General features: G+C 40.5%; 1 protein-coding gene across 2 annotated transcripts in view; it reads right to left on the bottom strand.

The window, feature by feature from the left end:
* LOC136864546 (uncharacterized) overlaps positions 1-27618 on the bottom strand; it is a 628768-nt gene that overhangs the window by 349509 nt on the left and 251641 nt on the right. For both annotated transcript variants that reach the window (XM_067141666.2, XM_067141667.2), the window contains exon 3: positions 44-163. In XM_067141666.2, the coding sequence (XP_066997767.2) occupies positions 44-163 (120 nt within the window). The remainder of the gene's footprint in view (positions 1-43; positions 164-27618) is intronic.

The raw sequence follows: 27618 nt of genomic DNA, 5'->3' as shown, positions 1-27618 counted from the left end.
GTTTATGTTAGTCTCTGTAATTTTGAAATTTAGAATCACTTACCTTTCTCTTTGTCGGCTGCTTCCTTTCCCCTCGCAGTGTCGAAGAAGCCAGTTGTGAGAGCCTTCCGCTTCAGCAGGTAGGGACGTCTCTTTGGCTTGTGTACTACCGCGCCCGTCACCTCTGTAACACAGGGAGAACAATAAAGACACATTGTGACTGTGTTTTGCATTGGGCCCATCAATTTATAAACATGGCAAAGAAGATGAGAAACTTAAGAGATGTATTCTTTGTGAGCTACTCTGTCCACTTCCCTTGCAACATCAGCGGGATCACCTTAAATTTATACTGCATCACTATTGTTCGGAAATCAGAGGAATGCACATGCCCGGTGAGGCACGGGGCGAAGGGGTTTTCGCCAGCAGAGCCAGCGACGTAATTGTTACCATAGCAACCCCGATACTACCCGGGCGACTTTATATTTACCTTTAAGGTACGTTTTCTAGAAGCGACTCCAGCGATAATCGCTCAGCGATTATCGTTCAGCGATCATCGCATGTAGGAAAATGATAACATGCAAACTCAGAAGAGGAGTCCTCCACGATGATCGCTGAGTGACTATCGCGGAGGAATTATCACAGGAATCGCTTCTAGGAAAAGGTACCTTTAATGGCAGCTCTTCGCTCTTTTCAGTTGTAATCCAGCTATTGCTATTGCGTTCGTTCGTATTCTTTTCTCAGTTGTTGCCATTTATCCGCTGTTATTGTACTTGCTCTTCATTTCTCTTGTTATTTCTGTGTTCCAATGACTGTGTAATGACTGTCGTACGCAAGAAGGGAAAGACAATTCACAGTTAAGCTAAAGAAGTGATCAAGAATATTATAAACCAATGTGATGAGGAAGCTACACACTTCGGAACAGAGAGTAACTTGCGGGCTGCTAATTAAAGCTGTATGTCTCATTTTCATTTCTTCCTCAGTACGGTATTTTATGCCATTTATTGAGTCTCAAACTGTTCAAATAATTAACTTTCATCGTTCATATGTTCGCATAATCTTCAAAGCATTTTTTCTGAGCACCATATTGATAACCTTTATATTACCCTGCTCTAATAATTTGCACTTATTTATTTGAAGATTTTTGATAGAAAGTGCAAGCTTTATTATTCTCAGAGTTTGTATGCATTGTAAAGTGATACTTACGAACGTACTGAGACAGATATCATAACACTGATACATATTATTACGTGTAATTCAGAATGAATTGCTTTGATGTTTTAGCTGTAGAAGCTGGGAGATTTCCTGTAGTTGATATTGTTTGCATATAAATGTGCAGCATTTGGAAATTATGTTCTAATTACGAGCTAGAAAAACTGTATTAAGAAGAGGAACCATGTTTTCCATGTACTTTTATGTTTTTATATACAGTACAATATGTTCAGTTGTTACTGGGAAACCTTGTAGTCTTTGGTTTATTTTTGTAAGGTTCATCATTAGGGTCTACCGTATGCTTGTTTATAAGATACTGGTATGTGCTGATGAAACGCTTACGTGTGCATATATTATAATAGAAAACAACGGGTTGATTTCAAGTCAGTTGGAATGTATACAACCCAGGTGCAGTTCCCGACCCTTTTAGTCGTTTTCAGACGGTTAGATAAGCCCGTTATGGTGACCACAGCACGGCCTGATGTACACTCCCTGAGAGAAAAGAGAGAATGATCATGCTTTATTAAACTTTGAGGGCCCCATTATGATGAAATTTCCGGACATTTATTATTATTATTATTATTATTATTATTATTATTATTATTATTATTATTATTCACATCTCAAGATAAGTTTAAAAAAAGTATAGCTAAAATATCTACAGAATTGCATTGCTTATGTTGCATTACGAAAGATTTAGTAATTATATGAAGAATCTTTACAACATTTAATTAAACAACCTGGATGAAATAAATTAAAAATAAGTACACTGTATATCTACTTCCATCAAGTATAATATAATGTAGGCCAATCCAATACACAATGGTGATTTTTTTTATTAAAATTAATATGGATTCATTGCTATGGTTGATAAACATGACGCTTACGAGATTAAAACAATTGATTTCTTAACGGACGAGAGTTAACCCGAGGATAATGAGACATCAGTGAAATGCAAAAACCGACGGAAAACAAAATAGGCCTACTAGAACACGCAATGTGTAACTAAATTATGTTTCATCGTACATTTGGTATGCTTTATCATTACTAAGAGTAATTCTATCACTAGAAACTCAAACACATGGAAGCAGTGGCGCCTACCTGAAAATACGTACCCTTACCTATGAACTGATAGCACTATCAACTTGAGATTTGATGTAATATAAACTTTGAACTTTTATCTCCAACTTTGTCGCTGTAAGTTTTTCGAGGTAATAATCCGGGTTTTCGTAGCATGCTGAAATAATGCTTGCAAAGTATTTAGCGAGTAATATTGCAGACTTTTAGTTGTTGTATATGCGAACAATACCAGCTGTAGCTAAGCAGTATAAGAACCAAGTGAAAAATTCTGATAGATTCGTCCAAATTCATCTCAGTGTTCACATATCTGATTAGATCAGGCAAGAAGCTGAACACTGTGAAGTGTGAGTCAATGATTACCTGTAGTATACGTAGATAGGAGCAGATAAGAGCCGACCTGTCTGGGCAGAACAGGAAGTTCGTGCTTGCAGGCACATTCCTCGATCTTGCATTCTTCTCATCTCCACACAGTACCTGTTTCTGTCATATCAGAAAGAAGACAGGGAAACTAAAACCAGTTCTTAATAGTCGAAGAAGAAATTTTATGTATTCTATCTAGTTTTTGATTAGGATAAGAAGAAGCAGAGGTCATGACACATTGCGTTCTTATTTTCCAAATTCAGTCCTTTCCTTTTAATAAAAATCCACGTATTCCCTTCACTGAGTGAGAACGCTGCTCTTACTCAAGCAACCCATTGATATATGAGAAACGTACAAGTAAATTTGAGTGCCAACTTATGTGTAAAGATGAAAGAAAAATGGGTGGATCCCGAATGATGCAATGTAGCCGTGAAAACTCTTTGACGCCGAGATCTAGAGAAGTATAAAGGGAAACGGAAGATTTTCCATAGAGTAACACCAACTGTTGTCATGGGAGAAGAGTATACTTACCAGAATTTACTTAGATGGAGTATGTAAGGATGCAAGTGAATGGCAACAGTGTGGATATAGTGGACATACAAGACACCTTTTCTGACGGTTTTCAGAAACTACAGCAGGGTATGTTAAGAGATCAGTGGGTTTAAGGCAAAATTCAATGGGGATCACCTCAAATGCTGATGACAGTTATTTGCAGACCAAGTGACTGACTACGAATAAAACAAATTGTCCTTCATCCAATCGATGAGATGACCATATATGCAGTGTAAATCTTAGCACTACTAGCTACCATTCTCGGGAGGCCTGGTTCGATTATTTGTAGTGCTGGACATTTAAAATAGGCAGGAGGGCTGGTATGTGATTAAAATGTATTTGCTGCTCACCTCCGCTGGGGGTGTGCTGAAAAGAGCTACACCACCTCGAGGAATACGAGGATACGAGTTTGCTTACATTACCGATGGGACGTAATATTTTTAACTTTTGCTTCTTAGACTTTCGCGGCCGGAACTAATGCTGTTGTCCGTGGTGCTTCGGGCTGTTGTGCTGCATCCTGGTTTGGTGAATGGCCGACGTTTCACCATCATTCCAGTAAGCTTTGTGAATACTGAAAAATGGTGGACTCCCTTTCGGGACGTAGGGGTAGGTCTCACTTGATGTATGCCCGTAAGGGTGGGGGCTCCTTCGGGCTACTGGTAACGGTACGCAATGCCCGTAAGGGTGGGGGCTCCTTCGGGCTACTGGTAACGGTACGCAGTGTGCGCTGCTCACCCAGTTTATTAAGTTGGAGACTGATTTAAAGATTTAACGAGAAGGGCGAGTATTTACATTCGGTGGTCGAACTACACCGCGAAAATGCTTGGTTTTCACAGGGGTTTTGTTGTCCTTTTAGTGCTAGTTGCCAGACGTTCGATAGCCGTAATTTGTTATCTCTATTGAAGTTATTCGGGTGTTTTTGAATTTCTATGGCTTCTCTGATTTTTCTGTGGTGAAAGTGACGGTCAAAGGCTAGTAGGTAGGTTTCATCGAGCAGTATGGGATATCTGTAGTGTAGGGGGGTGCTGGAGACATGTCCAACTTGTGGCTGCGGACCGCGTAGCCAGAGTTAAGGAAAAACGATATGCACCCCACATTCTGCTCTGGACGGAAGGTATATGAGCTCATCCGGCCGGTGAAAGACGATGGGAAGATGTATACGGAATACTGTGCGGCTGTAGGCAGGTCTATATCGGAGAAACGGGCCGGTCGGTAACCACAAGACGGGCAGAATACATGAGACACAGGTCTCTAGCAGTTCGAAGTCATCTTGTTCAATGAAACTTACCTACTAGCCTCTAAACGTCACTTTCACTACAGAAAAACCAGAGGAGCCATACAAATTTAAACACATCCGAATAATTTCAATACAGATGGACGGTTACGTCTATCTAATGTTCGGAAACTAGCACTAAAAGGACAAGAAGAACCCCGTGTACTGCACAGTCTGACCTCCGAATATAAATACTTCTGCTTTTCTCTTACAACTACTGACGCATCCACTTACACCCACATAGAAAACTAGCATGCCAGCACTCAAACCGACACCCCCACAATCCTTCACAAATTACAGTCAAACACTAAACCAGCGCAAGTATTCCCCATCACCAAACCCACAACCACATAGACCGGAAACGAACCTCGTCACGCCACCGAAGGTGAACACTGCAACACAAACCGAACCCGAGAGCACGACTGAGCAGGCACCGAACCCCGTCCAAGTCCTGGTCTCCCTCACATCTCGATTTAAGGCCAGGGGTTTATGTAGAAACTCTGCCCCCAAGCCACACTCACCTTCACAACCTATGGCTGAGGGCGGACTACCAGCCAGGCACATCACACATCCACTCCTCACTTGTAATCCAGTGCTATAATGACCTGAAATTACATCACTCCGCAGCTTCATGCTTGGAAACCATCAGATGCAACCGATGTGGAGGTGCATTTTGTTGTTGTTAGTCGTTTAGTCGCTTTCGACTCTCCGTGACGCCATAGACCAAAGTGCGCCATTTCTTCCTGTCGTATACTATTTTCCGAAGTCTTTCTAAATTGAGAGCCGTGGCTTCCTTGATGTCATCAATCCACCTCATCCGTTGTCGCCCTCTTCTCCTGTTACCATCAGTCTTCCCCAGCATTAAGGTCTTTTCCAGTGAATCATGTTTTCTCATGATATGACCGAATTACTTTAGTTTTTGCCTGAGTAGTAAGCTGCCGCGGCACCAGGTGAAGTGTACCTGTTGCCAAGGCAATCATGCCGCTTCGTTCCCGGGCTGTCCATATACAGTATAAAAAGGCAATTTTAGCACATTACAAGGCAAAACACAGATGCAAACAAGCCAAACATACCCTAACTATAACCCCGACCACACCCGCTTCTACCATGAGCCCCCACACCAGTATCTGTTCGAACCCCGTCGACGGCAATCTCGCCCAGCTACCACAAGCCAATTTCCAAGTCACTCCTTGTTCTAACCCTGACACCAGCGGCCTAATCCAGCTAGTCTTAATAAATCTATTAGCGAAGAACTGGAATTAAGGGAAGAAGCCGAGATAGTGCCTTTGAGAGATACAGTAACTCAAGCTGCTCTATTCAAAATTACAACAAAAAGCGCCACTAACTTATTTACATTAAGCAACATTGAGCATGGTCAATACCGGGATGGGTGACCGCCGAGGTCCACCACACAGTACATAACGTTGGCTTACATATATTTACAATATTTCGTCAGTTACACTACTTAGCCACTGTGTAGTTCTCAGGGGGCATTTGACCCATCACTTTAATTTCTCCCAATTATTTTAAAAAGCCTGCAATTACACTCCAACACGGAAATCACATACCTTAATCAAACCGAAAACTCTTAAGTAAATTTAAAATTGATTTCATCAATAAAAATCTCAAATATTAACTAAACAACTATCTAAATAGGTAATTCATTACAAATAAACTTCCCGAATAACACGTAACAACTTTCACTAAGAGTGGCATGGGAGCGCAATTTGTGCATCGGTACCATTGTTTTCATAGGATATCAATCCTGTGGGGGATGGGGCAGTACATCTTTATACCGATGGTCTGCTGTAAGCCAGCCTTGACAAAGCTTATTGGAATTAGGGCGAAACGTCGGCCACTCACCAGTCCAGGGCGCGGCACAACTGCCAGAAGCACCACGGACAAGAGCATTTCTACAGTTTCATAATTATAATGCTTAGTGGATGATCAATTTTGCGTGTAATATCAACGCCATAGTATATACTGAAGATTGTCTTTCAATGGTTCATGGGTTCTCTACTGCCGTAAATGTATTCCATAATATTATATTATTCGAGGATATTTATTCTTTAAAAATTTGAAAATTATGTACACCTGAGTGTAACTGTTGCCTGTATGAAACATTTTGGTTTTATATGTTGGAACTTGAACAGAAATGAATTATGATAATAAGATCAGTCCTTAAAAAAGAAATACGGCATTCTTGTTCCTGAACAATGTGTTAAGTATGATCAGCTAATTCAAAACTTTTAAGTCTTCAATTTGCTGCCTATGCAGCAGCTATGTGAAGCTATATTGATTCAATAAGATTAATGTAGTAAGACGGTATACAGTAGTCAACTAAGCTGTGAATTACGTGATTTAAGCAGTTAGGTGTATCAGGCGTCTGATAGGAGGTCCCACGAGAACGAAAGTCAATCAATATAACTGAAGTTATAACTGTTTTTCTTACACCGACCGTGCACAAGACGTGTCATCTGGAAAGACATTACTGTGCTTTGGAAAACATGCACCATAGTGAGGTTCACCCAGCTAGAGATCCGTTGACCATAACAGGTACAGGTTATAGTTCAAGTTCCTGCTAGTTGAACTTGTCTCACGCGTACAACTAATACACCAGCCTATCCAGTTGAAACTATGCATTTTGAGAATAGACTAGGAGTTCTGAAACTTTTCTACTAGCTCGCAAAACACTGTTTCATCGTGTGGAATATTCTATTTTTCAGAGAGAGTGTGCCGTGGCACATTAGTGTGCTTCGAAACTGCCTGACTCTGCAAGAAAGAAAGAAGAATAAATAAGAACATGTATGTGTATTAAATATGTTAGTAAAGTTATTTATTAACCTTAGAGAACTAAGAGGAAAAATGAAGAATGTTCTGTTAGAAATTACATTACTATTGCAACCCACTGGGGGAAGTGGGGTTGTTTTACTTTTCTAAAATGCTTCAATACAGGGAAAAACCACATAAAATATACACCCACAAATCTCAATCTACGTAAATTAATCTCTTCTGTTTCTTATTTTAATTTTGGTCAGTACCTAAAATCTGTGTTAGCACATGTATAACCGCTCAAGTAAAGAATTGTATGTTCCTCGCATGTAATATTTTAACAGACTTTGGTTTCGTTACTATCAAAATATAATTCAGTTCCCCCGTAGATACAAACCCTGCGGATGTCCACAACACAAAATATACCTACAACTTGAAATGTTTGTGAGAAAAGTGAACCTGTGGGAAACTTAATTCCATTTCCTTTCCTTAAAGCCGCGTTGAAGCAATGTAGAGAGGGCATGGGTGATAAACATATTCCTCGAGCGTTCTGGTGGTTTATATACTTTTCACTAGGATCCGTGATCTATCGGGGCTGCTCCCTCGATTTAGAAATCCTTCCAAAGCAGGCCGGATATGCCGCAATAAATTTGATCTAGATGTATTCAAAAAATTTCACTTGCTAAGTGCGTGAAATTAAAATTATTTTCAACTAAAATGTTGGTCTTGTTTGCTTCTACTTATTTTTGTAAGCAAATGTTTTCACAAACGAAGTACGAAATTCGTAGCGAAAATACAGGTATTCTTTCACTGCCGAACATCTGTTAGCACAGTAGAAATATCCTTCACTGAAATTAACGCAGATTTTGGCGACGTTTATGTTGTTGTTGGTCCGCTTCTGTGACGTAGTGGTTAGTGTGATTAACTGCCACCCCCGGAGGCTCGGGTTCGATTCCCGGCTCTGCCACGAAATTTGAAAAGTTGTATGAGGGCTGGAACGGGGTCCACTCAGCCTCGGAAGGTCAACTGAGTAGAGGAGGGTTCGATTCCCACCTCAGCCATCCTGGAAGTGGTTTTCCGTGGTTTCCTACTTCTCCTCCAGGCAAATGCCGGAATGGTACCTAACTTAAGGGCTTCCCTCTTTCCTGTCTATCCCTTCCAATCTTCCCATCCTCCCGCAAGGCCCCTGTTCAGCATAGCACGTGAGGCCGCCTTGGCGAGGTAGTGGACATCCTCCCAGTTGTATCCCCCGACCCAGACTCTGAAGCTCCAGGACACTGCCCTTGAGGCGGTAGAGGTGAGTCCGAGGGAAAAAACCGACCCTCTAGGGTAAATAGATAAATGAAAAGGAGAAGATGTTGTTGGTGGAGAAACACTGACCCGCAGATCGAGGCTCATCCTACAGTATTGAACCTTAAATGACGGATCATTAGCAGCCCAAGTTTTAAGCTGCAATATTTCACGCAACGGTTTTCGCAGGTGAGACAACGATCTGTTCTATTTGTTTTAGAATGTGAGGTATTTGATGGGCGTAGGGGCCGATGATCTAGATTTTAGGTCCCTTTAAACAACAAGCATCATCATCATCATCATCATCATTTGATGGGCATCTAAATTTTGCACGTCGAGAATTCCCTATACATCTAGTGGAGAGAAGATGTAAATAACGACTGGTATCAGGTAGGGCATTATCGTACAGTTTCCCATGTCCGATGAAATGTAGGATGCGTTCCCACATTCGTGGACTTGTTCTCGCTACCTATGTATGTCGCTACCTTTGGTCACAGGGTCCCGGGGTCGATTCCCGGCAGGGTCGGGAATTTTAACTATAATTGGTTAATTTCGCTGACACGGTCTTCAGCATCATTTCATCCTCATCACGATGCGCATGTCGCCTACGAACTTGTCCTCGGACACTCCCGGCACTAAAAGCAATACGCCATTTAATTTTTTCTCGCTGATGACATGGTCCTGTTACCAGGAATTGAGGGGTATTTTAAGGGTGATATAGTGTTACAGCCAACTCCATAGTCTAGGGATACCACCCTTTCCTCATACCCGGACGACCCATGTTCGATTCTGTGCTAGGTCAGGTACTTTTACCTGGACCTGAAGGTTGGTTTGAAGTCCACTCATCCTACGTGAGCACAGTTGAAGATCTATCTAACGGAGGGATAGCGGCCCTAGTCTAGGGGTTTCCTTACGCTGACCACGTGTCACCTCGTAATCTGCAGGCCTTCAAACCAAGACCTATCAGGGCTATTGTGCTATAGCGTTTGTATGCTATGGTGTGATTTTAATATAGAGCTAGAGATATTCGGACGCTCACAGACAGACTTTAACATATTTAAACAGTGAAAATGGGAAAAGGTGAAAGTGCCACGGTGGCGAATTGTCTTTCTTTCCGAGCAAAAAAAAAGGACAATTCGAAATTGTGGCACTTTCACGCTTTTCCGTTTTCACTCTTCATTTGTCAGTTACAAGAGCGGTGTTGACGTTTGAGGCACGTGAGCCTGTCCGGAAAGAGAGATGCCGCTTGTAAAACTAACTACCACAAAGTGCTCGGAGAAATGTTTAATTTTTAGGGACTTTAAGAACAACTGACATGTTTATAAATATATAGCAACAAAAATTATATTTTTACGCTGAGTAGTTCGCATTTTATATTTGTTAAACATTATGCACAGATTATTGCCGTCTCGAAATCCGTCCAGGAACAAAGTTGGAAACAAACACAAATGAGATGACTGAAATTGTATTTTACTGCGTTTTTAAAATTTCAAATCCAGGCAAATATTGCACGAAATTTTTCATAGCTCCGCAACTCTTTTGCTATTTTAACACCAATTTATTGGGAGTACCCACAGGTCATAGACACCCCGTTATGTAAACCACCAGGACTGATGACCACGACGTCCTAGTTCCCTAAGTGAAGTTAACAAGTATGCGGTGCTATTGGAGATATTCCAGGGATGAGAGAGGTCATATAATAAGATGGTATAGTATCGTATATTGCAATGTTATGCACTCAGTATTCTATCATTATATTAACGTTACACAAGATTGATTGGCAAGAGTGTCTTAAAATCATAAATGAACCCACCGCGATCGGTAGGTGCAGACGCTTAAATGCGGCCAGTATCCAGTATTTGGGAGATAGTTGGTTCGAATACCACTGTCGGCAGCCCTGAAGATGGTTTCCCGTGGTTTCCAATTTTGACACCAGGCAAATGTTCGGGGTGTAACTTACTTAAGGCCACGGCCGCTTCCTTCCTACTCCTATCCCTTTCCTGTCCCATCGTCACCATAAAACCTATCTGTGTCTGTGCAACGTTAAGCAACTTGTAAACAAATACATTAAACCAGTGACAGCTGACTTCTTACTCCGTATCGAAAATGAGGAGCAGGGTGTTTACACACCCGGAATATGGATAAGTTGCCTGTAGTCCAGAGGACCAAGACGTGTGAACTGTAAAGAATATTAGCCGACCTTCTGTCTGGCTTGTGAAATATCGTGTTTAAAACATGAAGTAAAGATTTTATTTCATTTTTAAAACATTGAAAACAATTATTAAGTTACACATTCACACACCAAGTCACTCAGCAAGTGCAGTAATAATGGAAGTGATATACAGTAGTGGTAAAGTTCGGAAGATGGTACGTATAATTTGTGGGGAAGATATGGAAGTTAATAGGAATGGGAAGCGTTTGCTGGACTTCTGTTCTAGTATGGGTTTAACGGTTACGAATGCATTCTTCAAGCATAAGGCTATTCACCGCTACACATGGGAGGGTAGGGGTACCATATCCATAATAGACTATATCTTAACCGACTTCGAATTCAGAAAATATGTTAGGAATGTACGGGTTTCCCCAGGATTTTTTTATGTTATAGACCACTATCTGATCTGTAGTGAACTAAGTATCTCTAGGTCTAGAATAGAGAAAGTAAAATACGTCTGCAAACGAATAAGGATAGAAAATCACCAGGACGAAGAAATTTGACAGAAGTACATGGATATGATTAGTAAGAAGTTCTGAAGACTGGACAGTAAGCAGGTTCAGGATATAGAAAGAGAATGGGTGACATACGGAGATGGTGTTGTAGAAACAGCAACTGAATATTTAGGAACAACTGTGTGTAAAGATGGGAAAAAGCGAACATCTTGGTGGAATGATGAAGTGAGAGCAGCTTGTAAACGTAAAAATAAGGCTTATTAGAAATGGCTCCAAACAATGGCTGATGCAGACAGGGAATATTGTACGTAGATGAATGAAACAGAGCGGAACAAATAATCATTGAATCCAAAAATAAGTCGTGGGAAAATTGTGGTAATAACATGTAAGCAACAGGTAAACCATTCTGGACAGTAATGAAGAATCTTAGAAAGGGAGGGAAAAACTGTTTTGGGTAATCCAGCTGAACTCATAATAGATCCCAAGGAATCACTGGACAGGTGGAGGGAATATTTTGAAAAACTTTAAAACGTAAATGGACATCTTCCTGGTGGTGTCATGGGTAGGAAAATAATGTTGATGAAGCTTGAGGAAGTGTAAGAGGTGGTAAATAAAATCCATTTTCATATAGCAGCAGGAATAGATGAAATTAGACCTGAAATGGTGAAGTATAGTGGGAATGCAGGGATGAAATGGCTTCATAGAGTAGTAAAATTAGCATGGAGTGTTGGTAAGGTACCTTCACATTGGACAAAAGCAGTAATTGCACCTATCTATAAGCAAGGGAACAGGAAGGATTGCAACAACTATCGAGGTATCCCATAGATTAGTATACAAGGAAAAGTATTCACTAGCATCTTGGAAGGGAGGGTGCGATAATTGGTTGAGAGGAAGTTGGATGAAAACCCGTGTGTTTTCAGACCACAGAGGGGCTGTCAGGATCAGATTTTCAGTATGTGCCAGGTAAGTGAAAAATGCTACGAAAGGAATAGACAATTATGTTTATGTTTCGTAGATCTAGAGAAAGCATATGACAGAGTACCGAGGGAAAGGATGTTCGCCATACTGAGGGACTATGGGATTAAGTGTAGATTATTAAAATCAGTCAAAGGCACTTATGTTGACAGTTGGGCTGCAATGAGAATTGATGGTAAAATGAGTTCTTGGTTAAGGGTTTTCACAGGATTTAGACAAGGCTATAATCTTTCACCTTTGTTGTCCGTAGTTTATATGGATCATCTCCTGAAAGGTATAAAGTGGCAGGAAGAGATTCAGATGAGGCCACAGCATTAGTTGCAAACGGAGGATTGTGGCGACGGTTAGTAAATTCACAGCGGTTTGCAGACTGAACGCTGCAAGGCATAACGGTCTATAATGATGATATATGTATGTAAGTAGTCAGGCCTATGCTGACGACTTAGTCTTAAACGCAGATTGTGCCGAAAGCCTGCAGTCTAATATCTCGGAACTTCAAAATAGGCGCAAGGAGTATGGTACGAAAATTAGCCTTTCGAAGACTATATTGATGTCAGTAGGTAAGAAATCCAAGAGAATTGAATGTCGGATTGGTGATACAAATCTGGAACAGGTATTCAAGTATTTAGGTTGTGTGTTCTCCCAGGATGGTAATATTGCAAGTGAGATTGAATCAATGTGCAATAAAGCTAATACAGTGAGCTCGCAGTTGCGATCCAACAGTATTTTGTAAGAAGGAAGTCGGTTTCCGGACGAAATTATCTTTAAATCGGTCTGTTTTCAGACCAACTTTGCTTTACGGGAGCGAAAGCTGGTGGACTCAGGATATATTATTCATAAATTAGAAGTAACAGACGTGGAAGTAGCGAGAATGATTGCTGGTACAAACAGTTGGGAACAATGACTGGAGGGTACTCGGAATGAGGAGATAAAGGCTAAGTTAGGAATGAACCCGATGGACGAAGCTGTACGCATAAAGCGGCTTCGGTGGTGGGGTCATGTAATATGAATGGAGGAGGATAGGTTACCTAGGAGAATAATGGACTCTGTTATGGAGGGTAAGAGAAGTAGAGGAAGACCAAAACGACGATGGTTAGATTCAGTTTTTAACGATTTAAAGATGAGAGGTGTAGAACTAAATGAGGCCACAGCAATAGTTGCAAATAGAGGATTGTGGCGACGGTTAGTAAATTCACAGTGGTTTGCAGACTGAACGCTGCAAGGCATAACGGTCTATAATGATGATATATGTATGTATGTATGTATGTATGTATGTATGTATGTATGTATGTATGTATGTATGTTCTATTAAGAGCCTTTAATGATACATTTGAATTTGTTGCTAGTCATCAGCTTTAGACAAATGTCGGTGAGAAATTAGAAAATGTTTTGTGATTTAAGTGTTTCTTTAAAAGAAAGGAAAATACTTCCATATTTCCATACAGTACGAATTTCGAGACGTCAATAACCTGTGCATAATCTTGGAAATTGGTTACTGCTACTATAATTAATTTACAAACTATAAAATGCGAATCACTCAGCCTAGAAATATGGTTTTTCGTTTCTCTATATTCATAAAAATGTCCCCATCCATGTCAAATGCCCTCGAAGTCCCAAAATAAAAACATTTCTTCAAGCGCTCGCGGTATTTGTTCTTGGTTTTACAAGCAGCAAGACAGGCTGTCCGCATGATGGAACGCAGCTCTGCTGTTTAGCGTACACTGGCCACGTAACATGACAACGATGTGCTTGTACTCGCATGTGATTGGCGCCCGCGAAACGTCAAGAGGTTTGAGCTCCGTGCTAACTGCTCAGGCAGTCACGCAGCCTCCTATCCTGGCTGCCCTTACTTTAAAAATTCAGTCAAGGAACACTACAGTGGCAATAAGCACCTCAAATTTCAGTCTCGAAAGGTGAACACTACATACGTCCCAAATTTAAATCGAAACTCAGATCTCAGCCACCCAACACCACTGCAACCCTTCCCCACTGCAGAAATAATTAAATGCCTCCTCACTCTCCTCACAAGCCAGATTTAAACCAAATACCGCACACCGAATCCCAACCCAGTTCAATCCAGCAACTCAGAGACACTGCATGCCTCAACCCCAACCACAATTGAGCACCCACAGTCTCCCCCAGACCTAATACTGCCTGCACGACAGATGGCACGTGCCTCCTAGTACGATGGTATCCCTCAATCCCTTGTCCGCCATTATTCATGGTCATCAAACCCTTGTCAGCCAATTATTTATTCAAACAAATCGCCACCTCCATATTTCAAAATCGCCACCACCATATATCCCAACATCTCAACCGCCGCAATCCTTCCCAATTTCTGAAATACTGGAATTATTGCAGCAAACAAAATGTTGAACGCAATTACGTTGCAACAAGCAAACAACTACCCCTAGGTAAGGGACATAGGACCCTATAGGCCCGAAGGGCGGCGCACAGAGTGTAGCAAACGTGTTCGGATCGGATTAGTCACATTTCTACAGTACATCAGTGTATGTATGTATGTATGTATGTATGTATGTATATATGTATGTATGTATGTACTGTATGTATGTATGTATGTATGTATTTATGTATGTATGTATGTATTGAACCCGCCGGAGGGGGCTGGTGCAGTATGTATGTATGTATGTATGTATGTATGTATGTATGTATGTATGTATGTATAATGTTTTACTATACACATGCAAAAATAGAATGATGGTACCACTTTACAATGACAACCTCAACTTTAAGCTGCGCTGTAGAATGCTTAAATGCTACTTGTGATCAGTGCTTTCATGTGAGTGTACAGAAGAATGATTCGAATATCCTGGGTCGAGAAGTTTACAAATAATAAAGTCCTGCTACGAGATAGTGCGAGGCGTGAACGTTTAAGAACAGTGAAATGTCGAAAAGTCTCTTATCTTGGTCCCTTATTGAGAGGGAAGAAAGGTTTGCTGCAGATCATACTTTGGAGTCGAGTTGTTGATTACAATGGACCTGGAAGGAGGAAAATGTTGAGGTAGGACAACATCATGGACTGGACAGGAGCTCGGTCTGCAGAACAGATATGAACTTGCCGAACTGCTAACCAACGTCAGTGAGACGATGTAGATAATAGGACAATACTTTATAAAGAAAAATATTCCGTTTGTTTAAACCCAAACCTCCGTGGCTGTGTTCCTGTAGATACTTCTTGAGAATGTGAACGCAAGAAAGAAAGAAAGTATCGAAAGAAATTCATAACAGTATAATACCACTCTTCGGGGGTTGAAATCTAGCGAATTATGAAAAATAGTTACCCAGCCTGCTTTGAAGGTAATACATTTTGTAAGGTATGTATTTTTGTATGTAAGATTGAAGGACACTAAATGTACTATGACCGAACTAGTTGGTTGAGTGTTTTATGTCACGTAGCTGTGAGCTTGCATTCGGGAGATGGTGGGTTCCATAGCCACCCCTGAAGAAGATTTTCCATCGTTTCCCATTTTCTAAACAGGCAAATGTCGAGGTTGAACCTCGACTAAGGCCACGGCCGTTTCCTTAACAGTTGTAGCCCCTTCCCACCCTTGCGTCGCTAGAAACCCACTTGGCAAAACAGAAAAGGAAAGAAATTAAGGCCACGGCCGCTTCCTTCCAACTCCTAGGCCTTTCCCATCCCATCGTCGCCATAAGACCTATCTGTGTCGGTGCGACGTAAAGCCCCTAGCAAAAAAAAAGGAAAGGAAAAAAAGAAAACTATCGAGCCAATTGACGTGTGATTTATGTACTCAGTTACTCATATGTATTTGAAGATTTTTTTTATAATATACATAAATAGCTGGAAAAAGGGCTTAAATTGAGAATGCAATTGCTTTACGTCGCACCGACACAGATAGGTCTTACGGCGACGATGGGACAGGAGTGAAAATGGGAAACCACGGAAAACCCTCTTCAGGACTGCCGACAGTGGGGTTCGAACCCACTATCTCCCGAATACTGGATACTGGCCGCACTTAAGCGACTGCGGCTATCGAGCTTGGTAAAATTTAGAATGAGTGTAACGAGACTTGTGGTTAAGATGCTACTATGAATGATGTTTAAGAGTATGTGAGAGAATTAACTAAGTGCAACATGTTGGACTGTAGTGAAAGTGAAACCTGTAGTAATAGAGACTGCATATCTTTGCCTACTGATAAAGGTCAGTTCAAGGTTTCTTGAACATGGTTTTGTTTTTACAAGTTGCTTTACTTCGCACCGACACAGATTGGTGTTATGACGACGATGGGACTGGAAAGTGCTAGGAGTGAGAAAGAAGCGGTCGTGACCTTAATTAAGGTAGAGCCCCACAATTAGCCTTGTATGAAAATGGCAAAACCACGGAAAACCATCATCAGGGCTGCCGATAGTGGGGTTCGATCCCACTATCTCCCGAATGCAAGGTCAGAGCTGCCGCTCCTAACCACGTTGACTGAGAACATGTCTTTTCATAATTACATTCATAAGGGGAATTTCTTTACGAAAATTTGCATTAGTGAAAACGAAGGCAAATTAGGCAAATGTGTAAAATTATGATCATCAAAGGTGGCATTTTGATTACAAGCAAATATGGACTACCAACAACATTTTACATGTTTGGCCTTTACTAACTGATCGCAAAAATAAATTAAATGAATGAATAATAAGAAACACAATAAATTATAGGTCCTACAATCAAAGCCAACGGCCGAAGCCGTGTTGAAACACCGGATCCCGTGAGATCTCCGAAGTTAAACAACATTGGGCTTGGTCAGGAGTTGGATGGCTTGCCACGCGCTGTTGGTTGGGGGTAAGGGAATGGAGGAGCGGAAAGGAACTGGCCACCCTACCGCACGTAAACTCCGGCTCAGGAACACCTCTGCGGAGGTTCGGACCTGCCTTCGGGCAGAATAACCCTTACCTTACCTACAATCAAAAATTATATGATGAACTCAAATTTATATAAAAACACTTCCTTGTTTCACTTTAAGGACGCAATACAATACTATTGGCAAGGATTTTCTCTGATAACTTGCTTTACTCTGATGTTTATGGTTAGTGTATGAGCAACTATTGTGGGAATGAAGTACTCGGATCTTGTTGTTTTCTTTAAGCCAAAATAGTAATATGCAGGGATCCATGTCAACTATGACTGACATTTGACTTGAACCAACTGGTTTGTCTACCTCGTTGGTACTCACCACTTTCGAAATGTGCTGCATTTCACTGATTGATATAAACCAAAAGAATTAATGTTCGTTCGTTCGTAATCTGTTTACCCTCCAGGGTCGGCTTTTTCCTCGGACTCAGCGAGGGATCCCACCTCTACCGCCTCAAGGGCAGTGTCCTGGAGATTCAGACTTTGGGTCAGGAATACAGCTGGGGAGAATGACCAGTACCTCGCCCAGGCGGCCTCACCTGCTATGCTGAACAGGGGCCTTGTGGAGAGATGGGAAGATTGGATGGGGCAGGCAAGGAAGAGGGAAGGAAGCGGCCGTGGCCTTAAGTTAGGTACCATCCCGGCATTTGCCTGGAGGAGAAGTGGGAAACCACGGAAAACTTCCAGGATGGCTGAGGTGGGAATCGAACCCACCTCTACTCAGTTGACCTCCCGAGCCTGAGTGGACCCCGTTCCAGCCCTCGTACCACTTTTCAAATTTCGTGGCAGAGCCGGGAATCGAACCCGGACCTCCGGGGGTGGCAACTAATCACGCTAACCACTACACCACAGAGGCGGACTAAGAACTAATGTACAAAGTATAATTAAATAATGATAAAATGTTTTTTTTTGCTAGGGGCTTTACGTCGCACCGACACAGATAGGTCTTATGGTGACGATGGGATAGGAAAGGCCTAGGAGTTGGAAGAAAGCGGCCGTGGCCTTAATTGAGGTACAGCCACAGCATTTGCCTGGTGTGAAAATGGGAAACCACGGAAAACCATCTTCAGGGCTGCCGATAGTGGGATTCGAACCTACTATCTCCCGGATACAAGCTCACAGCCGCGTGCCTCTACGCGCACGGCCAACTCGCCCGGTGATAAAATGTTAATGAGGCAAAGTAAAAATACAAACACCTCCAGGGATCATTCCTTTGAAATACACGTACATAGTGTATATAAGGGAAACAAGGAGAAGAGCCCAGAATTCGCAGGAAAAACTAAGGATTATATCGTCGTTGCGCCTAGAACAACCGCTATGTGAACTTTGACCGGAAACTTTCTGACACCTTAAGTTCAGTATTGCATTTGACTGTATCAGGGACATTTCGTTCCAAGTATTTCTCCCTCAACGTTGTTGTGGTGCAAAAACGATAGGAGTTCCATGGTGCACATGTAGCAGTACAGTTCTAGAAATATATTTAAATGAAATCAGTATCAATAAATCTATGGGAGTTAGTAACATTTTATTAATTAATCTTCAATTTACTAACGGCCGTAGCCGTGTTGAAACACCGGATCCCGTGAGATCTCCGAAGTTAAGCAACATTGGGCGTGGTCAGGATTTGGATGGGTTGCCACGCGCTGTTGGTGGGAGTAAGGAAATGGAGGAGTGGAAAGGTACTGGCCACCCTACCGTACGTAAACTCCGGCTCAGGCACACCTCTGCGGAGGTTCGGACCTGCCTTCGGGCGGAATACACCCTTACCTTACCATCTTCAATTTACTGTGTTCACTGCACAAGTGTGAATGTTTGTATGTTCAAGAAATGACTATTTAAAAGACTTCAAATAAACGTTATCAAAATATTTGTGGGACTGTGATTGATGTACGAATAAGTAATAAATAATTACGGTTGGAGAAATTGCACTAGCTGTAGTTTTTTGACTTGGGAAGGTTTGGTTTCTCTCGGAAGCAACCGTGACGCTATGTGACCCGCAGCACATACAGTATCTCATTACGAACTGGAATCCTTCGAGCATCGTCGCACATAATCGAACCTTGAATGACAGATTCTTGCCAGCCATTTTTCTAAGGGGAATCATTTCACATAGCGTTTTTCGTAGGCGTAACGACGTTATTTTAGTGCAATGATCATTGTAACGAGCTTCAGAAGCATAGAACTACTCAGCAAGCGGACAGAAATGTAGTGCGTGTTCGACTGAAGTGCGCAGGATTGCAATTCCCTGTTCGCAATAACAGCGTCTGATCTTCGGAGAGGCCCTAATACAGGTCTTTAAAATTGACGCCTATGGGTGACCTTGCACAACCTGGTAAAAGAGAGGAAATTGTACATTCATAGACTTGACCTAAGAAATGCAGATAACACCCAACTCGAAGAACTTAGCACGAAATTTAAGAGAAATGCTAAGGAAACAAGAATATAGCAAATGGTGTTCATTAAGAACTCACCGTATGGGAGCCATCCTCTATCAGGAATACACACCGGATAACCGATGGATCGACACCCTAAATGGACTCTCCGGATCAGAGTGGAAAGACGCACTGAAAATACAACACAGCGTGGCTCCTGTACGGGCCCTCCCTGGACATAGCCGGGATGGAGTCCACTGCAGACACTGCAGTGAACCTGAAACCCTAGCTCATGTACTTGGTTCATGTCCACGGGGAAGATTTGCTTTGGAATGTTAGGTACAACAGAACAAGAGCAATTGTAATTGATGTTGCTAAAGCGTTTGATATAGTACCACATCACATTCTGATCCGAAAATTGGTGGAAACAAACATTCATAAAAGGGTGGTTCTGTGGATCCGGGAACTTTTTGACAGACCACACGCAGAGGGTAAATGTGGGAATTAAATTCTCCGACGAAGTTTCTATAACGTCGGGAGTAGTACAGGGTAGTGTTATAGGGCCACTCCTATTTACGGCATTTATCAACGATCTGCGGAACGAACTTCGAAGTGAATGCAGAGTGTTTGCGGACGGCTGCATAATGCAGGGTGTTTCTGTGAGAGCGTGCAAACATTTAAGAGGACATATAGAATGCTCCACTGAACAATTTGAGGTAGGGAACGTGTGGTTGGAGAAGTCGGCTTAAGGAGATACGGAAGTAAACTTGTCTACCACTTTGACTCACATTACTGTTTTCCTGCTTATTCACAACTAATATGCGTACAAGTTTACACGCACTGAGCTATTTATTTACATGTACATTCATTATTTACTGCAAGGAAACAAGGAGGACGTCATGATGCAGGTTTTGTTTACTTCACCTGTCCATAAGGTGACTCTGTTGTATCGTATTTACACTGTCCCATGACAGGACATGCTATGAATCACGCATGCATTGAGGTTGATGGCCGTTAGTTTCAGCACATTTTGTAAGTTACAGTGAAAATGGTACGTTCATTGTATCAATGATGGTATTTTCAGTTAACTGTAACTAATGAAAATAAAGAAGTACACAGCAATGTGATTGTATACCTATTATCTCCTTAAGCTGACTTCTCCGACCCCAGGTTTCTTACCTCAAATTGTTCAGTGGAGCATCCTCTATGTCCTGTTAAATGTTTGCACGCTCTTACGGCAACATCCTGTATATTATTTGTTGAGTATATTGTATATTTTCGACAGCCAACATTCTACAGAAGTTATGGCATTTGGTCTTTCTTTTCATTTATAGCAGTAGATGAAGGTGCATTGCAGGCATGTTCCCATTTAGTGTCACTAACAGATACCTTTGTTCCTTTCTTTTAAGTTTACATCTATTTTCGTGAACGTTTCAGCTTCGTACGTACACATATAGTGAAGTGCGTTTGGATGTTCCTTATCACTTTCAAAATGTTAATGTCATTCCAAAATACAGGTTCACTGTCCATATTTGTTGAAACATTATTTCCTAATGTCTCAGAAAGTTTCTTTAGGTCAAATACATCTTCATATCTTCAGGCAGAAATAATGTCAAAACTAAGATGTGCCATTTTTTGGCTGCCATTTTCGTATTATTCAGCAGTGGGACAATGCACTTTAAGAAATTACACGGGGAATACTAGTAATAGAGTTGAAAGTTCCTGCTGAAGAGCAATCCTATGGATCGTGAAAGTTGTTTTGTGACCGATTACAAAAAAATAATAGCCATTCATCCCCTTCTGATAAACTGTAAAATCATGAAGAACATGTCTTTACAGTACTCAGTAACAAAAAAGGACAAGTGTTCTATCCTAGGAGAAATATAATTAATTCCTTGTAAATAACTACAACACACAACTGTTTAACACGCTCTATTCCTTCACAAAAGCAGTTAAACATGTCGATCACCATGATTACGGCAAACTGTACATTGACGCATCATGAATACGCTGGAGAATGATTCACATATGTAGCGACTGCGACAATCCTATCAACCAGGTCCATGGAGTTCTCAAGTTGAATCTCGCAAAATTTTCTACAATATCATCCCATATATTCACAACGAATGTCCGTAGGAAGACTCAATACACAAGTGCGTGTGGGCTTTCGTAATCGCAGATATGGCTATTTCGACTGTTCATCGTAACAACGGCATCGTCGGCATACAGTAAAGAAGCAGGAAGATGTTTTTTGTCTGAACTTCACTGTAAGAACCAATTTTCAAACTCCCCTCAATGTGGAAAGTCCGCTGGTTACAATTCTTGAACCTTCTGTGGATGATAGGGATGCAATAGCTGCTCTTGTAAGATGCTTAAAGCAGTTGTATGACTTGAAGTATGACTCTACAGCAGAATGTCAAAACATGGTCAATTTTGACATTTATTGAAACTGATGTCATATTGTGTACCAGCGTATAAGGTTTAAATCAATGTCTTGTTTATGCTAATCTGTTGAGTAGCATTCAAGCTTTGGGACTTTTACTGAGACGTTGTGACTGTTAAGTCACCCTGCCACGCCTCCCATTGATGCATCTCGTTTTGCTGTTATGATAACCTAATTTTCTGCAACAGCGTTAAGGCAGTGCAGTAATCAGTCCACCTAAATCATAACTACGGGCCACTTTATGATATTCTGCAGCTCGTGAAACCAGTCTATGAATGACTGACCAGCGTAGAGGTGTTGCAAAGATAACTTCACGGAGGTACAAACATTGTAAATGCGAGTTTTAATGGGATGGTGCGGCGAAGATATATTTGTAGGCTACAAAACTCTTAAATTATGCTCTATGGATGCTCCATTTCAATTCTGGTTAATATACAGAACAGGAAGTATTGTCAACGGTCCATATTGCGCGAGATACTGTAGGTAATACATGCAAATGTATGGCACATACTGACAATCTTCGCAAGAGAAGTAGTGGAGTGCAAAGTATTTCAGAGGCTAAAAAGAGGATAAGATACGTGAGAGGAAGTAGGAAGAAGAAGACAAGCGCGTGGAAGGAGAAGAAACAACGTGCAAGGCAGGAGGCTGCTGAGGTCAAAATAAGCGTGTGTTTCTTCTTTTCCATTTTCTGGCAACGAGTTGCTCAAGAGATTTTCCTTATATCTACAGATTCAAACAGTGATAAATTAGCCACATTTCAAAAAATTGCCATGCTTCTTTTGTTGGTTTGTAGATTACTATCTTTTCCTGGGCATGAACTATCGATTAAGATATATTGCTCCCGCAGAGATATTAAATAATTTTTATTCCTTTCGTAAATTTTTTCTTAGATGAATGAAGCTTGAATAGTAATTTATATAGCTCATATAAGAAAAAATTACATTTCTTTACCTCATGCCTTGAACTGGAATCTGTAGATCAAAGTTGAAAAAGAATCAAGTTTCTAACGTTACTAGTACAACAACTGGAACCGTGTAAAGTGAACGATGAGCCTTCAGCGTTTTTAATTGTTGCGCGCTATATTGTAAATCATTATAGACTGCTATGCGTTTCAGAGTCTAGCCTGAAAGGCTCTGTCAATTTACTAAATGCCTCCAAATCCTCTATCTGTAACTAGCTCTGTGTCCTCGTTTAGTTCCATACCTCTTATCTTTAAATCATTAGAAACTGAGTCTAACTATCGTCGTCTTGGTCTCCCTATACATCTCTTACCCTACATGACCGAGTCCATTATGTACCTAGGTAACCTACCCTCCACCATTCGCATCACATGGCCCTACCACCGAACACGGTTTATGTTTTCTGTTTCATACATCGAGTTCAAACTTAGCCTCAAAGCAATTATTAATATTAGGACAAAAATTAGAAAGATGAATGTTTATTGTAGGATTATATTTTCAGCTTGTTGGTAACGTCCACACCCACCCTCTATACATGATGTATGATTGCTACCGTTTGCTGTAACAAATAACTTATTAAATTACCTTAGAAATAAAACCTTTACCTACTTTACTGACGCCGAATGATCTGCTTATTTTTGTGTTGTTAGATTATGCACGTATATACACATACATAAAGAGGTGGAAAATAAAGCAGTGTATAAAGATAACATATTTTAATTACCCGTTACAATGGGATGTGTTCTTTCTTTTCAACTGTTTGCAATAAAAAAAGAAGGCACAAGGTTTGGCGTCACACCGTTATCCTTAGTCAAATATCAGATGTCCGGGGTAATTGTTGTTTGTTTATTTTGTTTAAGTTGGTAACCGCTGCTCTTACCATCCTCTTTATCAAAAGCCTCACCATAATTAAATTCGAGCAATTCCAAAATTCTCGGCATCACCGTATTTTATTTCTGGATTTTACACCTCTCTTCGCCCAATCTCTCACTGCTATTTATAAACAGTGATGTAGCGTTGGCCGTGGATCTTTTGCACCTGTGTCGGGAAGCCTGAACTTGGAACTGTGATTGGCTGAGGAAATGGACTGGGACTGCCATTTACCACAGGAAATATATTGCCCAAATTTCCAAGTAATCACATTCTCTTCAGATCAATAATTGAGTTATATTTAGATAAGCATGCACACGGGTCTCAATACATTATTTTATGTATCATGAGGTGGGTTCTGAACCTAAATCTTTGAATGAGAAAACCGAATTAGGTATTACTTAAGAAATACACAAACAAACTCTATTAACGTAGAACATACCTGGAATACAAGTAGTAAGTACAGTATATGCTGCAATTAAGCAATATAGCCTGTTAGAATTATCTAACACGGATTTAAATTACTCTCAGTATAGTGTATAAAATTAAAATTTCAAGATAAGAAATGGCAAAATTTCTGCTTTTTACGAATACCTAATGCCATTTATTTTTGACCTGTTAATTTTTAGGTGGACTTGAAATTCGATTCCTTGAGAATTTTCTGAATTAGAACATCGTTACACTTCCAGTTGCTTTGCTCTGCTGTGCTATATGCCACTCTTATAGGAGGCTCCCTTCGTAGGTAATAACAAATGTCATATTCAGGTTTTAGTTTCATTTGCCGAACTGTAACATGTTTCACTTTTCTTAGACTAGGAGTATCCCATGGATTATCTGAATCTTTACCTGTTAAAACCTTTCGAAGAAATGTTTCGTTAGACTTAAGTGTGACTTGTGGCCCTGTGTATCTATTAGACTTGGTGGAGATAGTAACCCCTTTCACTCAGTAGGCAGCCACTTCGTGTTTCATTAATTTCGTAGATTCGGCTTAGTAAAATCCTTGATACACACCACCGCCATATCCCCTCAAATGATATCAGTCCAAGAAATACTGGTTTAAACAATAGAGAGCAAAAAATTAATTAATTATTCCATATTCTTACAAATGAGAGCACTTGAAAAGCTATGCATTTTTCTATGAAATTAGTTGCGCCGGGGTTCCTTTGCGTAATTTTCTATTTTGAAAGGTTAAGTAAAATTTAGAACTGTTATAAAGCAGCGGATTTTGAATAACATCCATGTTTACTATGGAAAGTTTAATATAATTTACATCTTTTATATTTTATTTACGGCAATGTGGTAACCCTACTTGTTCTGGATTTATTATAAGTACTTCATCCATCCACTGATTGTCAGAAGTATTTCTTTTGCTACGGACTCAAGCACTGTATATAAATGTAGCCTGAAATTTCGGTAGCATATGATACACCAATGCGTAACTTAATTTTGATAATGTATGTTTTAGAACAAATGTAGTGGCATGTGAGTCCGGCTCATTTGCTGAATTGTCAGCTTCGAGGCCTGTAGTTCAAGGGATCCTGGGTTCGTTTCCTGACAGGGTCTAGGACTTAAACCGCATCTGGTTAATCCTCACGGCTCAAGGAAGTGTGAAAAAGCAATATAAGGCAGCTTATTCCGCAGTTGTTTTTTCGTACAAGGGGCATAATTCTAGATTGGTATATTGGGGTCCTAAACACTGTCGTGTACGTCAATATTATTGTTTCTATAAAAAAATAAAAGAAGAATTTTCTAATGTCTTTAATGGTAAAATGTTATTACGAACCATTGCGTACCTAATGGTAGACTAAATGGCCTATTATATTTCATATGGGTATGGACTGGAACTTTCTTGAACCGGTGAATAATGCTGTAGGCTTTAAAGCCGAAAAAATTATCTTGTTTATGCTAGTTAATTTTATTGAATGATTCAGAGACGGATATTTATTCCATGTTTCCTGATGCAAATTTCTGTGGTCTTGGACATTCACATGTTGTAAATGTTTCGCTCAAGTACAGGAAATTTCATGTGTTCCAGATAACAGTGATGAATGTAATGATTTTTTAAACACAAACATTGCCCAGTTTAAATAAAATATTATAAATAGTAATAATTTTGTACATTTATACAATCTCAACAGCTCTGTATGTAGAGGTATAACTGAATAGAACGTCAGTATATGAGTCATAAAGACCAACATTTGTATACTAACTCTTAGAATCGAACATTCGGAACTTTTCATGGAGTGTTGATGTAGGTAAAATAGTTCATATGAAGAAACCTGTACTATATTTGGCATTTTTATGGCGTTTAATTGGTGATTTTCGGAGTCCGGCTCATTGCCTCAATGGTCAGTGTTGCGGCCTTCGGTTCAGAGGATCTGGGTTCGATTCCTGGGCGGATAGGGGCGTTTGGTCACATGTATTATGTACAGTCAAATGAAAACCAGTCACCTGCCAAAAACTATAGTAGAACATTTCTAATCTGAAAAATAATCACCAGAACGGTTAAGGCATTTATTCCACTTGGTGATGAGACAGCCCGTGCCATTCTTGGAAAGCTGGCGGGCTGTCGACGGAACCATACCTGCACGCAGTCATACAGATCATGGTCCGATGCACACTGATGTCCACACATGTCTTTCTTCAGTTCCCCAAAGATGTGAAAATTGCACTGGGAGAGATCTGGGCTGTAGGGAGGATGCTGAAGCGTTTCCCACCCAGTTCCTCACAGAGTTGGCAATGTGGGCGGATGTTGTCATGAAGAACGATAACATCGTTCGATAGCAAACCCGGGTGATTCCCAGCCATTTCTCCTAACGCTTTCTCCTAAATTTCGTTATTCCTAAAATCATTTTCATAAAAGGTTTTCCTAATGCACTTTTCGTAACCGGTTATTCCTCACATCCATTATTCCAAAGATTCAATGTCTAATGTCCAGTTTTTACGAAAAATTAAGTTAATGCTTCTTCCTAACCGTTTCTGCGTAATGTCCGATATTCCTCAAATTAGTTATAAAACTGTTGCAATGAGAGTGGTATCCTAGAAAATGGATATAATGGTTAAAAAGTCAATGTTCTTGGAATGTTGAGTTGCAAATCCATTATTAGGAAAGCGCTTTCTTTCAGAAACCAGATGTTTCAAATGAAACTCCATCCTGAAATTATAGTTTCCGGTAGAGGAGGGACAGAACTCCCCTTTACTGTATTTATCTACTACGAAACTCGGATTTAAAAAAGGAAAACCTACTGACAATGTCGGGTAACGAAGGCAGACGAATGTACGGCTGGGTTAGCAACTACTGTTCTTAACGGGCAGATCACAGTCCTAAAAATAGACGACATAGAGAAGAAAAAATCGAGTTTGAGGAGAACAGCAGAACTTCATCCGGAAATGCCACCTGCTCAGATAAAGAGAAATGAGCTGCATGATGCTCCTATGAGCATACATCTACCAAAAAGAGAGAACTTGAAATGTCTTTGCGAAAAGGACGCCGTAGAAATGAACCAACGAATCCCACGACTATACTTGATATCAATGGAATTCCTTTGCGATATTAAAACACTCTCCAACGTGACACATTCCTACTGCACAATTAACATTTGTACTCGTAAGAAACCGATGATCGTGCGATTATATTTGGAACAGAAAGGAATAGATAGATTATGTTACCTTGATGGAACTTTTTAAAATGACCACAAATATAATCCATTAGGTTATGACGATCACCGGTATAGTTTCAAGGCCAGGCTGCAATCCGGACGACGACAATGTTCTTTTGCCACTGTCTCTGAAATTTGCCTGGTTAACATCAAAACATCAAACACTGTACTCACACATTCTTCGAAAAGTGATAAATACAGCACAAAACTATCTCATAAAATATTATATTTCCAGAAAGTATAATGCCAGATTTGGAAAAGGGACTTATTAACAGTGCCAAA

Source organism: Anabrus simplex, chromosome 2 (genome assembly GCF_040414725.1).
Source record: "Anabrus simplex isolate iqAnaSimp1 chromosome 2, ASM4041472v1, whole genome shotgun sequence".
Lineage (NCBI taxonomy): Eukaryota > Metazoa > Arthropoda > Insecta > Orthoptera > Tettigoniidae > Anabrus > Anabrus simplex.
This window is presented reverse-complemented; position numbering and strand designations above follow the sequence as displayed.